Source organism: Lacerta agilis, chromosome 3 (genome assembly GCF_009819535.1).
Source record: "Lacerta agilis isolate rLacAgi1 chromosome 3, rLacAgi1.pri, whole genome shotgun sequence".
NCBI lineage: Eukaryota > Metazoa > Chordata > Lepidosauria > Squamata > Lacertidae > Lacerta > Lacerta agilis.
In genome coordinates, this window is record NC_046314.1 from 58,150,419 (window position 1) to 58,167,352 (window position 16,934).

Consider the following 16,934-nt stretch of genomic DNA (forward strand, 5'->3'; position numbering starts at 1 on the left):
CTATTCCTGTGCAAAAAGAGATGAAAATGTTTGCACTATTTACACTTTGGGTTTTTAAGCCATTTAAAATTAGAATTAGAATTAATAGAGCAATGAAGGAGTTAATAAACCAGAACTACTTACTTTTTCTTCTTTACGTCTCTCCTTGTCTTCATTTTCCATTGTTTCTTCTTCATCTTCCACAAGCCCATCCCCTTGGTATTTGTCATGTGTCCACTTTGGACTGCTACCTGATTTTTGAAGTTGAATCTTCCTCTGCTACGCTGGAAAGTGCCACGACCTCTTCCTCTTTTAGCCCAGTAATCTACACCATCATCTCTGTCATCATGCTAGAGTAAACATGGATTAACAATGGAAAATTAAGCATCTAACACACTTTATTTGGAAAAGTTTAAACCGCCTGCTTCACACAGCTAAAAACTGTAGCTGAGTCATTTGTTCTTGATATTCTGAAGCATACAGACATATCAAGTTAGAATATTGGGTCCATCAAACTCAATATTGTCCATTTGGACTGGAAAGCTTGTGCAATACTACGTCTTGGGTAGAGACATCTCCTAGAGCTGCTACCAAATATCCCTTAATTGGAGATGCTAATGATTAAATTTAGTGTGTTATATATACAAAGCATATGCTGTGCCACTGATCTAAGGGCCCTCATTGATTTGAAGGGACACAGAACAGATTATTCATAGTTTTAGGTGCAACAAAATAGCTTAGTCATTTGCACAGGCTTCTAAACTTCTGCTTGTCTGATTCAATATAAATTGTCTATGTTTCAATTATCTGTATTGCACTCTCGGGTTTACCAGTACTAATTGATGGAATGCAAAAATGTATGGGAAGAAACAGTAAATAATGGGTTAATATACATATTTTCTGAAAAGACACATGGCAGATTTTGCTACATCGAAAAAAATCAAAGAAAACTAAACATGCCTACCATATCATTCTCTCAATTTCCAATGTTGAGGAATGAGTGTGGTTGCAACTATCACTTAGGTAGTCAAAACTCAGAGGAACTCCCAAGATTTGCAGAAGTACACAAAAAAAGAATGAAGTGGAGGATTCCCAAAACAGCCCAATTAAGGCTAAGTATGTACAATGCCTACAAAATGTTGGCTGGCTGCTGGAGGAGGGGAAAAGGGGAACAAGCACTGTTAACATTTTGTTGCAGATCACACTTAATTACATTTTTTTATTTTCATCTATAAAAATCTGCCAAGTGAGTAATCAGAAAGATTATTTATTACACAGAAATGCAAGTTCCCGATATTGACACAGTGTAGACCATGAAACAGAACACAGGACAGACAAGGCTATACAGATACAGTATAGCCTTCACTTTCTTCCCAGTGCAAACAGGCTAAAAACAAGTTAAGGAATTGCAACGCCCAAATCACTTTGGGTAGACGACAGGACTTCAGTGGCTTCCTTGAATGGATGCTTTTACGTTCCCACCAATAAATGAATTGCTACTGGAAATGCTGTACTTTGGGGGCAACCATTTGGGGGATAAACTTGCCCATTACCTGACACTGGACGGCCAGGCTAACACTGATAGGGAAGGCATAAATAGCTCTCTTTCGCCTCATAAAAGCAGCTCAAGGTCATGGTGCAGGTAGTCTGTTGTAAACATTTCTCCCACCTCCCCCCCCCAAAAAAAAACTGGGTCTAAGGGGCACCAGGAGAGAATACAATGCAAAAACTGTGCTTTTCTTTCTAGTCATATATTGACCAAAGGCTTGGGTCAGGGAAGCATTTGTAACTTCCTCAGGGTCTAAAAGGCACTTGGGGGCAGGCAGGTGGGGTGAACAGGAGGGGCAAGATTTTTATTTTTATTCAACTGAAACCAGTGGTGCTATTACTATTGGTATCTCTCACAGCAATTACGCAAGCCAAACTCCTCACAGTTGCAGGTATTACAACTGTGAAATCTGCTATAGAATAAAGTATTTACACAGTGTATTGCAGGAGTAAGTCAGGCACCCCCAAACTTGGCCCTCCAGCTGTTTTGGGACTACAACTCCCATCATCCCTAGCTAATAGGACCAGTGGTCAGGGATGATGGGAATTGTAGTTCCAAAACATCTGGAGGGCTGAGTTTGGGGATGCCTGTTGTAAGTGCTAGATTTTTTCTCCTTTTCTCTTCACAACTGACAAGCAAGAGGTTGTGCAAAAAGACCTTTCTTCTACAGCTAGTCATTTTTTAACAGCCTACGTAGATGAATATAAAAGCAAGCCTGAGCTCCAATGGACTCTAAGATTCTTCAAATGATAGAAGATGCTTTAGATATTGCCTACATAAATTTGCTTATAAGACAAGCTTTGAGAAAAGATGCTGCATAATAGTATGGCACCCCACCAAGAAGTATTTCTTGCTTTTTGGGGTATATTCAGGATCCCACTCCTCCTCCTTCGGTCTCTTTGAAAAGTAGTGTTTGAGTTGCTGGGACCAGTATTTGTTCCAGCAAACACGCCTCTGGCTCTTCCTCTGCCCCTAATTCGAAACTGATTAACCAAAGCATTTATGCATTCAATTTGTTTACACAAAGGCAAATGATAATTCCTAATGCATGAACTAATATGCTTTGTTATCATTCATCAGATAATACCACACACAAATGAAGTGGTTTATGGATCAATCTACAGAATTTAACAGCCACTTAAGGTAATGGCATTCTAGCTAGCAGAAGAGCGGTTTACAATTATTTTTTTAAAAAGGGGCGTATCCAATATAACACTTTCAAAAAGTAGTATATGATAGTGAGAAAATTCTAATTTCTAGTAGTCAGAAAACACAAAATTCAGCAATTTTTGTTGATGCTTCTAGTTCTCCAAAGAAGCAGCTTAAAAGCCTAGCTTTGAAGGATGGAGAAATTAAACACATGTGTTCGGGAGTTACTATTCTCTTACTGCACATTGCAATGAACAATCAAAGTCTGGTAGTCTAGAATATTCAACATAAAAAGCAAGAAAGGAGAAAAAAGTAAAAGACATGGAAAGAGCTTAGATTTTTAAAATGCATTTTAACTGAATAGCACAACAGAGATTTAATAGGAAAAATACTTTCAAGTAACTTAAAAGTAGCATTAAAAAAGTCTTGATCTGTTCTAGTTGCTAGCATGGCAAGACCCACAGTTCTGTCCAAGTCATAGCTGCCTTTCAATGTTCATACACTATCTCATATAGAAGGCTCATTTATAACAGGAACTATATGGCACAATATTACGTACACCAAAACATTAAATGATTATATATTCACTCAAAGCCATTAACTAAGGTATAAACCACATTAGTAACTAATTTGAAGATCTTGGAAAATGGACTTTGGTAACATTTCTGAAAATATAAAAATATTGTGGCGTAATGTTGAGGCAGATGTGGAGGAGCAACTGCTATGAGGAAGAAAAGGCTTAATTAAATAGGTTGCCTGAAGCTTAGGTTCTTAAATGTACATACTTACATTTATATTAAGTATGTAAATTCCAAGTCTAATATAGTATGGGTATACAGAATTTGGCATTTGCATACAGATTGCATGCTAGGGCAAGTGCATTGTATTGCCCTTTAAGTCCACTCACATCATTGAAGAAAACAAACCAAATTATTGGGCGCACATTAAGAGTGTTTTCTAATTCTAATGGTGTTTCTTAAAATTTAAACTGGATGCACCCTCAATAATGATAACCAGTCCCAATTCCATCTTCCCATTTAAACTAAGCTGTTAAAATGTTGCTTACATTTCACAGCATGCATTTCATTCCATAACAGAATGTTTATATTCCCTTATTGTTGATTACATTCTTGTGCAACTTCTTAGGTCAGTTTTACAAATATTGGTTGTTCACAGTCCAATTGAACGTAACAATTTATTGTAATCCTTTAAAGTACTTTGCCCTAGTACCCTTGATAACTATAATATTTACTATTAAAAATTTAGCTATCCTACTCAGAATACACAATGAAACCATATGCCATTTTTAGGGCCTCAGGATTTTGGCATTTGCAATTAAAGGGCATTACTCAACTGTGACTACGTGTCACACAAAACCAACACCTTACTAGTGAAGTTTGGGTTGGGTATAAGTAATCCATTGTTTGATTCAGCCTGCAATGAGATGTAGGCAGTAAAAATGCATCTTGCTCCTCCCCATAATGAACTCTCTCATCCCATTTTAAAGCACATGATACTATCCAGAGTGCAATGAACTTTAAGGTAAAGAGAAAAGGGAACCCTGACCGTTAAGTCCAGTCGTGGATGACTCTGGGGTTGTGGTGCTCATCTCGCTCTATAGGCCAAGAGAGCCTGTGTTTGTCCGCAGACAGCTTCCGGATCATGTGGCAAGAATGACTAAGCCGCTTCTGGCGAAACCAGAGCATCGCACAGAAACGCTGTTTACCCTCCCGCCCAAGCAGTACCTATTTATCTACTTGCACTTTGACGTGCTTTCAAAAATGCTAGGTTGGCAGGAGCTGGGACCGAGCGACGAGCTCACCCCGTCACGGGGGTTCGAACCGCCGACCTTCTGATCGGCAAGCCCTAGGCTCAGCGGTTTAGACCACAGCGCCACCCGCGTCCCATGCAATGAACTTTAGCCCAATATAAATAAGGTAACTGCTTTAAAATTGTATACACCTGTCTCTCATGCCAATCTCAAATAATGGATGACTCCTTATTTGTCACTGAACATGAAAGCCCAAATGGCACTGTTTTCTCTTGTAGTCACGCATTACTCTGGTTAATTTCGTCCCTCCTGCTCAAAACACTGCTCACGATTAAAAAGAGACTAGAAATACAAAAAAGTAAAACAAAGAATATTGAAAAAGAAATACACACAGCAGAAAAATTGACTCCTTAATTAAGGATCACCAACAAGGCAGAATATTCTGTGAGAAAATTCACAATCAACTTTTCAAACACCTAAAATCATGACTACCACGCATATGTGCAAGCTAATGGTAGAACACAATAGGAAACACCACAGGTTTATTGTTTATTGTGCATATGTTTATTATTTTAAGCCAAAAAAGATAAATATCTCCCTATCTAGGATAGGAGTTTATATATTTCCTCCTTGCAAGCGGGAACTTCTTCAAAATGCACTTCCATAATATTTCATATAAAACAACTAACCCTAATAATTTGAATGCAGTTATTACAATTATGACTTTTAAAAAAAACCACAGAAAAGTATGGTAGAAACTCCACAAATGTGCCTCTAGGTCTTCCAACTCCTGTAAACCTGGATATTCTTTCTGCTCATGATGGGGTTTAAATTCTTCTTCTCTTTCTTTCTGCTGTCCTTTTCTTCTCGGGAACTGGATGAGGAGGAAGATGGGGGAGTAAGTTGAGGAAGATCGAGAACGGTCTTGCTCTCTTTTTTGTTTACTGAAAAATAAGAAACCATACTGTTTGCTGTAGCATCCTATACATAGGATTATTTTCTGTGCCCATAGAAGCTATCCTCTTTTCTTGTTTGAATCTAATGTGCAGTATTATTACACTATCCAGTTTCCATCTATAACTCTTTAACAGCTAATGGCTCATTAGCACCTAACAAGGAGAACTTATTAGCCAGCAAACTAATTTAAATATATATGCATGCTTTACAATGGAAGAGAGAATAAAAGGTAGGGGAAAATCCCCAAGGGTAAAATTCTAAAGTGATACTATTTCATTTATTTTGTACATCTTACCAAGAAGCAAAAATTGATATTGCCTTTTTGCTACATAAACCAGGGTGCAGAATAATCAGCAACTGTATGGTTGTATGGACATCAGTGTAAGAAAGTAAACAGAAAGTGCAAGTAAATCCATGATTATGTAAGTAAGAGCAGGAAAATATGATCTTCACATTCAATTTCCCCAAAGCAAATACATTTGGCATTGATTTTACAGTTTTTATAGAATATAATACAAAATCCCCAAAGGTGGATATACCTGATAGTAATTCTTATCACTGCTACAAGTTCACATTGAGTAAGTTGCTTTATTAAAGACTAACCTGTTCCTCTGAGCCCACTATCTGTCTTGAGGGGGGAAAAATAACTCTCATCCCCCCTTTCCCACATTAAGCCTACATGTCAGTAAAATTCTCATAATCTGGGTGTTATGAGTTGAAAAAGTGCGGAATCAAGCATAACGAACCAAAGTTCTTACACAAACTGTTTAAAGAAATGTACTGCATTGAAGTCCAACCTCCTGATGTAGCCTGGATAATAGGACAGATTAATTTGTCATTTTTTTTCAGTGTTAGCTTGCTATTCCAAAGTTTTTGTCCTCATCCACCATAAGCCGTGTAAAAGACAAATACATTTTTGCTGTAAACAATTAATTTTAATTGTTTAAATTTAGATGTTCCATTGTACAGTGATACCTGAAAGCAATTAAGCTTATAATTACAAAAGTCTAATTAGAAGCTAAAAGCCTAGTTATGGGAGCCTAAGCCTTTTACCTGTCATCTTTGTAAGGTTTATAATCCTTGTAATCCTTTGGAATTTTCTCTGCTTCCTTGAGCCACTGGATTCCCTGGAACCTTTAGAGTCTCCTCGTTCTTTTACTTCGTTCTTTTCTACGCCGGCTCGATGTCATGTCGAAGATCTGCAGCATCACACTTTAATTTTTTTATCTCCCTGGATCAGAAATGTGCAGTGTTTTAGTATTAAAACCCTTAAGAGAATGAAATAGGAAATCAACCTCTTTGCATGCAATCCTATACATACTTTCCTGTAAGTAAGTCATAATGAACCTAGTGGGAACGCATCTAAATAAACAGGCATAGGATTCAATTGTTACCCAGCTATGTAAGCGATACTCCATTACCCAATAGCTCTTTTGCACATTAGTAGGATGATCTTTCATACAAGAGAGGTAAACTTGCTTGAATTGGGATTGAAAAGTACTCTTACAAAAAGAAAGCAGACCCTGAAAGAATATTTCAAGTATTATCCAGGGGAAAAAACTTCAATATAACGACATATTTAACAATTACTGGGACAGTCTAAAGAAAAGTTTATTTTACATCCTTCATGGATAGCATTGGTTATTAATGGATTGAAGCCAGAGATAGGATACCACTCGTGAAACAGGGCTTTCTGGATATCACCCACCCTGCACTTAAAAGAAAAAAATTGCTCCTGAGAGTGAAAGACTTTAGTGTGACTGGCAAATTCAGAGAATTAAGCAGGATGTCCCTGAATCCATTGTCTATTTTCTAGGAACAAAAAGTACAGTAATCCTTTTGTGCCATAGTGATAAAATGTCACAATTAGATTACACAAAACTGGTCCACTGTATCCTTCAAAAATGATCAGAACTAGGTCAGACCTATTATCACTGAAGACATAAAATGATAAAAGCAGAATTTGTAAAACATGCCTCTGGGATAAAGGGCTTGGATGCTTTATACCAAAACTAAAATAAGAATATCAATTTAGAACCTACTTTCTGAGTTTCTTCTTTAAAGGCTCTCTCTTCTCCCGCTAAACGGGTATGCTTCCTCAGGGCACTTGGAGAGATGTCAATCCTCCTAAATGCAAGATTTTTAAAAGTAATAATTATGGCTGCCAACATTCATCTCTGTCAAGTGGAAAACTGGAAACACAAAAGAAGAAGTGCCATTGTGCAGTCTAAAATTGAACCCATTTAAAAGTACAGATACATCTCAAGAATAAAACCCATAGACCTACCAGTCAAATCAAAATAGCAACAGCTACACATTTCCATGAAGTTAAACCAACAGCAGTATTCAAAAACCACATAATGCAATATTTTCTTTCAGGGGCAATGAAGTTGACAATTTGAAACTATAAAATTCAAATGCCTTTTTACATTAACAATACATAGACATAGCAACTCCACACAGAGAAACATAATACCTGTAGTTCATTTGACAGGTATCATCATTCACTTAAACACACATAGCTAGAGTTAGGGAGTAATGTTTAATATCCTGTTTAACTTTTTGCAAACTTAGGCCTTGAGTCAAAGAGCTGTATATCAGAGAAAGCCCCAGTGAGAATTCCAATTCTCTTTGAGCAACTGCACTGTGTGTACTTTTGTAACTACATAGAATTTGTGATACAGTACAGAGGATAGCTATGGAAAAAGCACATATATTTCCCTTTGCTCTTTGTATCCTGGCCATAAAGTGTCGTATCCCCTCCCCGACGGGCCCAGCCCATCCATTAGCTATACTGAGACCTTCTCTTCAGATGGCAGGCTGAAAAGAGTAGCATATTCACACACTGTCCCTCAGTCTGGTCATCCTTTTATTCAGCACTCAAGGAGTTCCTACAAGGCTTTTAACTGGAACTGGGTCACCCAGCCTTGTTCTCAGGAGGAGTAAGCAGTTTAAAGTTTAAAAGTAGTACACTGTTAATTTTAAGTGTTATTTGCTGGCTGCCATGGTGTCAAAGCAGAGACAAAGACACCCTTCAGAGCCACCTGGCCCACAATGCCTTGGTCTGCAATGATCCTATGTTCCCTAGAATTCTTCACTGGAGTGAAGCACTGCGAAGTAGGAAGCCCTGGAGAGAGCTCCTCCATGCTGCTGCCACTGATGCAGCAAAAAAGACAAAAGGAGTAGGCAGTAGATCAGTGCATGGGAATGGTACACTGGGAAGCAGTGCTGGCTGTGCCCTCAGGTACCAGGAAATTTTGTGCTGGTCCTGCCAATATACATAATTACCATTTAAACTGAATGAAGCATTTATTGATTTACTTACAATATTTCTATACTGCCCAAAAAATTTCTCTGGGCAGTTTACATATAGAAGTTAAGCTATGAAATGTAAAAATAGAAGAAAGACATAAAATATTAATCAATTAAAACAGCATCAGAAAACAACAATAGTGCACAGAAGTTAAAAATACACTAAATCTAAACAACGTTTGAAAATAAAAAAGTATTCATTTGGCACCCAAAAGACCACAATCTTTTTGGAGATAGCATTCTACAAATGGGGCCTCACCACTAAAAAGGCCCTTTACCCAGGGGCCACCCACCTCACCTCATTGGGTGCGAGCACCTACAGACAGACCTCTGAAGATGATTGGGGTCCAGGTACATCTACATGGGAGGAGACTATCTTCAGTCAATACCAACACTGGGCCCAGAAACTGACTAGGAGTCAGTGCAGTTAACAAAGCACTGATGTTCTTTTTGTCCTATTTTAAACCAGCTGTATTTTTTTTACTGTTTTCTAAGGCAACTCCATATATATCTCATTGTGGTATTCCTACTGCTTGCCTCTCTAAACTGCACTGTAAACAGGCCTTTATACATCTAGAAAGGTTCAGCTGAATAACACTGAGAATATAACAGTGGTGAGCATTTTTTTAATTTAGCAGGAACAACTAACATAGAATAATCTCAATATAGTGATCAGGTCTCAGCACAAGTCTTCATTTCATTGCCCTCACCCTCACCATAATAATATCCCACCTCTTCCCCAGAACCAGGTATCAGTGTAGCTATATACCAAATGCTGCCCAGGTTCTGCTAAGGAGAAGGACACCTGGGCACTATGTCAACTGCCAAGTCATTTCCATATTCTACAGAGCAACTAAGGCTTCAACAGCAGTGCCAAACATACCAGAAGTCCTACAGAGCCCCCATTAGTCTTCAGAGGTGACCCATTTCAATAGGTTCCATCCATTCACTGGGGGAAAATCTAAACCTCAAGAAGAAGTAACCATGACAAGGGATTCATGTTTTTTTTTTTTAAACAAAACAAAAAAAAAAAAAAAAAATCCCCCTTTCAGATCTCCAACCTCTGCTTTTGAAAGAAAGAAAACCCAGTCAGGAGTGTTCTCCTGCTACAGAACATTTTAAATTCATGAACATTTTCATTATTACCAGACTTTAACAATTAGTATGTCACAATGATTGGCAATTTCCCCCATAATTTCTATCCATTCCTACTCACATCCATTTTAGAAGGAACTTGTTGGTTCACTAAGAAGTTTCTTTCTGGAGATGTATCTTTTGGAGGTAACTAGTATTTCAGCAGGCAAGAGCCAGAGAAAATTATGCAAAACTGCAACTGTGTATTTCAGGACTCTTTTGCCGGTGCTAGTTCTTCAGTAGATTCTGATAAGCAGTGAACCTCTCACTTAGGGTCATTCCAGCTGACTTGAAATATTGTTTCTGTTGGTTGACAGAGGACAAATACTGTCTAATTTCACTCATATACATACATATATATATATCACACAAACAAGGATGTAAAGAAGCATATGAATTCTTAAAATACACAAGACACAAAAATAACATTTGTCCCACTATTCCTTAAAGTACGGCAAACAGGTAACCATTGTATTTTACAATTTTCTCTACACATACAACTGCCCAGTACCACTATTCAAACAAAATAAAAGTAAACTTTTAATGCCAGAGAAGTTCTTTTTACCAAACATCTTTCCTTTGTGCCCTAAGAGCGCAGAACATTGCGTATTTGTAGAGGAAAAATATTAACAAATTAAGAGAGCTTCTTTGGTTATTTAATTAATTGATACATATAGAGCTAAGTGTTCTCGTTAATGATGTAACCTACATACGTTTATTTTAGAGTAAGCCCTCTTAACTTCACTGGACTTATTCCAAGTAAACATTATAAGATAAAGATATGGGAGTGTTTTTTTCTTAAAAAGAACACAATTTCGTCTTTTCGACCAGAATGAAGACCTTAACAGCTGAATATATTAAACATCTGGCATCTTGGCAAACTTGGTAGCTATTTAGAAGTTTCTTTTTTAACCCAAAGACCAATTTAAATTAGTAACGCACATTACATTTGTGAAAGACCAGTTCAACAGATGTTTGAATGTAAATGTAAAATAGAAACACGTGTAAAAATATAACCGACTGTTAAATGCTACAAATAAAGCAAGCTATCCGCTTAACAGGTCAATGTTACATCTGTATCAAACTTACCGCCAATACAGCAATCAATCTAACCAATCATTAAAACTTGATATGGCCACTACAAGGGTAGTGCCTCAATCATAATTCCACAAACACAGGAATTTGAGCTAGCAACTCAGTTTTGTGCCATTTTTGCCAGGAAGATAGAAGGTTCAACTTTGCCGTTTGTGCATCTGTTATCTTTCAACAGCTATTTACTTTGTAATATGGATTTTGCATTCAAAACACATTCCAGGACCTAGTTGCAATGAAAAAGAAATATCACTGGGCATTTTCAGCTCTAGGAAAGTGAAGAGGTTTAGTCTAGCTGCATTGCACCAATAATGTAAAATACTACTATGTTTTACCAAAACTCGATCCAAGATTTTGTTTTGTTTTTTGAAGTGTGAAAAAATATTTAAATACCTCTGGAAACAAATTATGATTTAGACACAGCACTAATTTGGTCACAGATTAGTGATATCTGGTGTGTATTTTATATATTCACTGGAACCATTCAATTTAAATGATCCTTTAGCTAGCATAATTTGGTAAACATTTTCTGGGTAGGGAAGTTTATTAAGATTTGTTTTGCAGTTCTCAAATTGGCATGAATTAAAAATGTTTAGAAGATCATCTGACTACTATAGTCGATGTACAAATATAACACAAGACATACAGAAATGCAACTTTCTATCTAGGCCAAGATAATACTTCATTCTAATGGTGACATCCAATGATGTACACCCACTTGCATAAAAAATCTGCTTTTGCAATATGACTACTGGTTTCTCTTCTCCACGCTGTAGCTCCTTGCAGCTCCAAAATCTGCTCAAGGGTCCCCCAACTCTGCCAGGCAGATTTGGGGCATGCAAGGGAGAGAAGGAGAAGAAGATGGCTTGTTACGTGAACAAATGGTGGCTCTTGCTATGTTGGATCTCATTCTATAGTAGGCAAAAAAATCAATTGTCTGCTCCTCCCTTGATGAACAATTAGTACAGTGAGAGAAATAATATTGTGCCCCATGTTGCATAACTGTTCAATCAGTCTGGTCAATCAGTCTATATACTATGTTATTTTCAATATTTTCACCAGCAAATTCACATCCTTTACATTCTTCATGATTTATTCCTATTAAACAAAACTAGCTGTTCCTCAAGAGAAAGCAGCATAAAGCAAAATTTAGGGTGGTATTCTTGAACTAGCAAAATGAACTACATTCTTGAACTAGCAAAATGAAACCCCCTCTTCTCCCCCATCATCCCCAAATCTGCTCTGGAGGGCTGGGGGAACTCCAAAACAGATTTCATGGGTGCACAGGGCAAGAACATACCATTGCACAAGGAGAAATCCTTACACCAACAGAAAGTTCACATTAGTGCTACATTGAATACAACCCAAAATCTGTCCTTAATCAAGATGTCCTACAGTTGATATCTGCTGAGCTTGAGTGATGGTGCCTTCCAATGAATAGATTTGGCAGACCCACTACTCAAACTAAAGTATATGCATGTGGAAATGCTAGGAAGCTATGAATATCAGTAACGTTAGATAAGAGAATTAACTATAGCTCAGCGATAAAGCACATATTTTGCAAGCTCAAGGTCCCATATTGAATCCCAGGCCTCTCAAGTTAAAAAGAGGAGTAGGTAACATGAAAGACCTCATGTCTGTTAAACAAAACAATACTGGGCCAAATAGACAAAAAAGTCTGACCAAGTTTAAGGCAGCTACCTATGCTCTCTTCCCAAATGCCTACTTCACCGGGGGGGGGGGGGCGGACCCAATGACTAACAACAGAAAAACAACGTATCACATCTCTAGACTTATAATATGCTTAAATCATTCAGCTAGTGTTTTGCAAACACAGGCACGTGTTTCTGGCTGCTACTGAAAATCTTCCCCTTCTAATCCCAGCTTGATTCAAATATGACTGAGCAATGTCATATGTGGATGCTTTTGTTTTGTTTTGTTTTGTTTTGTTGGATTCGGGACTTGCCTACACCAAATAGCAGCTTTCTAGCTAGCAAGTAAGAGCTATCACCATTTTGAGGAGAAACTTATAAATCTATTAGTAACCAGGGTGTCTTTAAATATATATTTCTAGAAGATTATCATTTGGATCAGTCAGGCAATCCCAATCAGCTTTATATATAACTAATTTAAATGCAACTCGTTTAATTGCAAAATAAGAAAAGTGCTAACACACTAAAATCTAACTAAGATTGGCTTCAGTGCACTTTCCTTGTACATGTAACAGCTAGGCTGCAGCCTGGCCTCCAACTTTCCATTCCATCTTTCACTTTACAGGTGGTCCAGTGCACTGATGCTGGGGTTATAGTGTCTGTCCGTGCCCCCTGTACTTCCAAATGACATAAGATTGCTCTTATATATAGTGTTTAGTAGATCTGCTCCTATGCACAGAAAGGGTAACATCCAAGACTACAGTTCCAACTGTGTAATATATTTCTTTGTACAATGAAACTCCCCCTTCCTCTCTTCCCACTTTTAGCTCCCATGCCCCTCAAATCTGCTTGATGGTTCAGAGACCTTTCAGAGAAGATTTGCAGAGGGCAACAGGGTGGAGAAGAAAAATGGGAAGTCCCACTGAGCAAGTGGAAGTCCACTCACATGACAATGGAGGTCACAGGACTATGGAGGGGGCACATTGGGGGATTTTATATGGCATTAGTCATATTCATTTCAAAATAGAGCATGCAGCTGTGGAGAGGAGCATGCATTCCATTTGCTCACTGGGGCTATGCACTGCTGTGTCTTTGGATTCCCAAACAACTAATGCTTTTGAAATTCAGCCCTGTACAGGTACCTAAGGACAACTAACTTCACACTCCCATGCCAATCTCTGCCCTTTGGGTACCATCCAAGGCCTACCCAGATATAAATGGACTGCCTAAGTTCCTTACACTGGAGCAGGAGACCCAACTTCTGGCTGTACGGTGAAAAACAAAACACTTACACCTATGCAAGGTGCAATGTAGTGCAAACCAAAATTATTCAAGACCATATGAAATCTCAGCAAATTGTAACTGTATCAGATACACATGCACACAGTCAGATGCAAGAGACCGGCCTATGCCAGAGGTATACAACTCAAATCACCCCGAGGGCCACTTTCTTATTAGGAAACCACTATTATCTGAAGAAGTGTGCATGCACACGAAAGCTCATACCAAGAACAAACTTAGTTGGTCTCTAAGGTGCTATTGGAAGGAATTTTTTTTTTTTATTTTGTTTTGACTATGGCAGACCAACACGGCTACCTACCTGTCACTATATTCCCCACAATGTTATGATTTTATGCCAGCACTTTATTTAGTCATCTCTAACTAGGTTGCTCTGTACATCATAGCACACACTCATCTTTCCACCTGAACCTTCGTTTCTCGGTTAACCCTCTTTTTAATATTTCCTCCCCACCTACAAGGGTCTCTGCAGCTCCATTTCTGTTACCCCCATCTTTTCACTCTGTATCCCATAACACTATCTGCTCTCTCACCTCTATTATCCCCATCTTTTCCCATTTTTCTGTCCTAAACATCTCTTTAATCTCCATCTCATTTTCCCTTTCTTTTCATCTGAATCCAGGGAAAAGAGGAATAATTTAAGTAACATCTGCCAAAGCTTCTTTAAAACTATGCAACACAGATCCATTTCCTAGAATGCTGAATGTTAGGTTACATAACCATAAGAGGAAAGCATGATGTCTATATGAACATAAAAGGGCTGAATTTCCCAATGGATTGACTTCATAACTTTCCTAATGCCATGCGATGCTCACTTTGTATGGCAAATTCAAAGCATACCTTTGACGTGATGAACTAAGTACACAATGTGCTGAATAAATGACTCTGATGTGCTTTTGCTGGCCTGTGGAAGCTTAATGTGGTCAAAGATGGATCGGAATTCTTGCTCCTTCTTGACTGAATGGACAAGTGTACTAGCAAGCAGCCTGTCTTTAGTCAAGGAAGCAGGTCTAAAGTGCAAAACACAAAAGGAAGAACAAAAATTTATGAAAAGCAATTCCTTTATGGATAAGGGAAAACTGTTACAAATTCAGATAATTACCTGTTTGAATCATCAAGTGGTACAGGTGCCATTTTAAGTTTAACTTCTGGTCGATGAGAATCACTGGCTATCATTTTGATCCTAAGTGGACTCTCCTCCCTAAAAGTAGATTTCTCTCTTGCATCCAAATTCTTGTGCAGGGGAGGACTATAATCAAAGAGTTCTTTGAGCTTCTCAGACTTTACCTGCTCAGGTGACTGGGTTTCTTTCTTCATCATTCTCTCAGATATTTTCTCATCTTCCTTGTGCTTATCTTTTAGTGCACTAGGCCTCTCCACTACATAGCTAGTTGTGTCTTTAAGCTTGTAACTTTTATCTTCTCTAAATCCTTCACTTTCTCTGTTTGCCTTCAGAGAGATTTTAGATTTATACTTTGAGCCTTCCTCCTCAGCATTCCGGTGAGATGCAGCAAAGCCCTTACCCTGATCTGCCAAAACAGACTTTCTGACTGTCCTATAATCTTCAGTCTCCCTCCGTGTCCTCCCCATCAGAGTCATTAAATTTTGTTTTCCAGATTCTTTATCCATATAATATTCCAAAGCTTCTTGTCCTCCCACTCTCTCTCTCCCTCTGTCCTCCCTTTTCTAGCCCTCTCTCCTTCTGACCATCTTTCTCCCTAGCATTACTCCTATCAAGCAGGTATACTCTAGACTCTTCATCTGTGTACCTGTGGATGGCAAGAAGAAGAGAATAACTCCTAACTGCTTTCATTTCAGTTTGTAGCATTTATCCTTATGGCATCCCAACTCCACAAAAATTAGTACCAAGGGAAACAAATTTAATCACACAATTATAACGCTTTTTATATATTGACTGATGAGATTCTTCAGATGTTAAATAAACAGTGGCTCTTCAGATTTTTTTAAAACATATTTCTTGCACAAGTTCCTGTACTTCTGTGCCAATTTATCTGGTAAGAAAACTGCTTTCTTTTACAAATCATTATTTTTCTTAAATACATTTCAGCACAGTATCTGTATCCCATTTAATTCCAGAAGTTCAGAGCATATAACAGTGTCAAAAAAGCTTATAAAAATGTTTTCTTACACTGCTTACATAGTAGAAAACACTCACAATCTGGATACAATAAATTGCAAGGCATTTGCCAAAGCAGTTACTGAAGCAATACAATGTGGTTTTTAGTCTCTATCCTATATATTAAAAGTACATCTAGTCCCCTAGTCTATTTCATTTGTAATCTTCTACTATATTTGTATGCCATTTATTATATATTACTTAGCAAATAGCACAATTTTTCCTTTATAAAAATGATATATTTCAGAAGATATATTCAGTAATTTGAGAAGTGAACAGAGTTGTGCTATCTATCCTGCAGAGCTCAGATAAACAGATTTCCAACTGGTTGATTATTACATTTTTAAAAGACACAACATTGCATAAATGGTTACTGCTATGTTCAGTTCTATTTCAACAGATACATTATAAACAAAGGTGAGAACCTTGTCAGCTAGAAAGTTGCCAATGTCCACTTTAAATTTAACAAATTGTTTCTGTACTGAAAATGATAAGATACAATCTTGCACTTTTGAAATATCTGGGCCACCACAATGGTATTTCCTTTACCAAGAGACCAGGATCTTTCAGCACTACTGCTTAACACTGCTAGAGAAACTCTTATTAAAGCTGTAAAAAATATGTGAAAATCACTCTCATAACAGGACTCTCAATACACATAAATCTGCAGTGTATTTATTCTGTAATTGCTTCCAATGAAGACATTTTAACGTACTAATGAAAATGTGTATTTACAGCCCTGAGAAACAATGAAAAGTTCATGTATACATTCCTAAATCAGAACCTAAGTATAAGCAGCATAAAATTAGAGAAAATTCAGGTACTTTTCATTGCACAATATACATGTATAAAGAAGTATGCTTACTGTACTATTTGTGTTATCTTTATTTTTGTAGTTAAGGT

General features: G+C 37.6%; 2 protein-coding genes across 2 annotated transcripts in view; both read right to left on the minus strand.

Moving 5' to 3' along the window:
* BCLAF1 (BCL2 associated transcription factor 1) lies at positions 1 to 9,020 on the minus strand. Its single transcript, XM_033145420.1, is given in 14 exon segments — positions 1 to 6; positions 124 to 239; positions 242 to 329; positions 2,366 to 2,430; positions 2,433 to 2,511; positions 5,213 to 5,247; positions 5,250 to 5,303; positions 5,306 to 5,342; positions 5,344 to 5,392; positions 6,459 to 6,510; positions 6,513 to 6,561; positions 6,563 to 6,583; positions 6,585 to 6,636; positions 9,016 to 9,020. Coding segments are annotated over 14 exon segments (708 nt in total).
* The window catches only part of LOC117043791 (bcl-2-associated transcription factor 1-like), a 20,683-nt gene continuing 11,192 nt past the window's right edge, over positions 7,444 to 16,934 (minus strand). The window contains 5 exon segments of the mRNA XM_033143851.1: positions 7,444 to 7,532; positions 10,051 to 10,153; positions 14,735 to 14,904; positions 14,997 to 15,574; positions 15,576 to 15,663. Coding sequence (XP_032999742.1) covers positions 10,080 to 10,153; positions 14,735 to 14,904; positions 14,997 to 15,574; positions 15,576 to 15,663 — 910 coding nt within the window. The 3' untranslated portion in view covers positions 7,444 to 7,532; positions 10,051 to 10,079.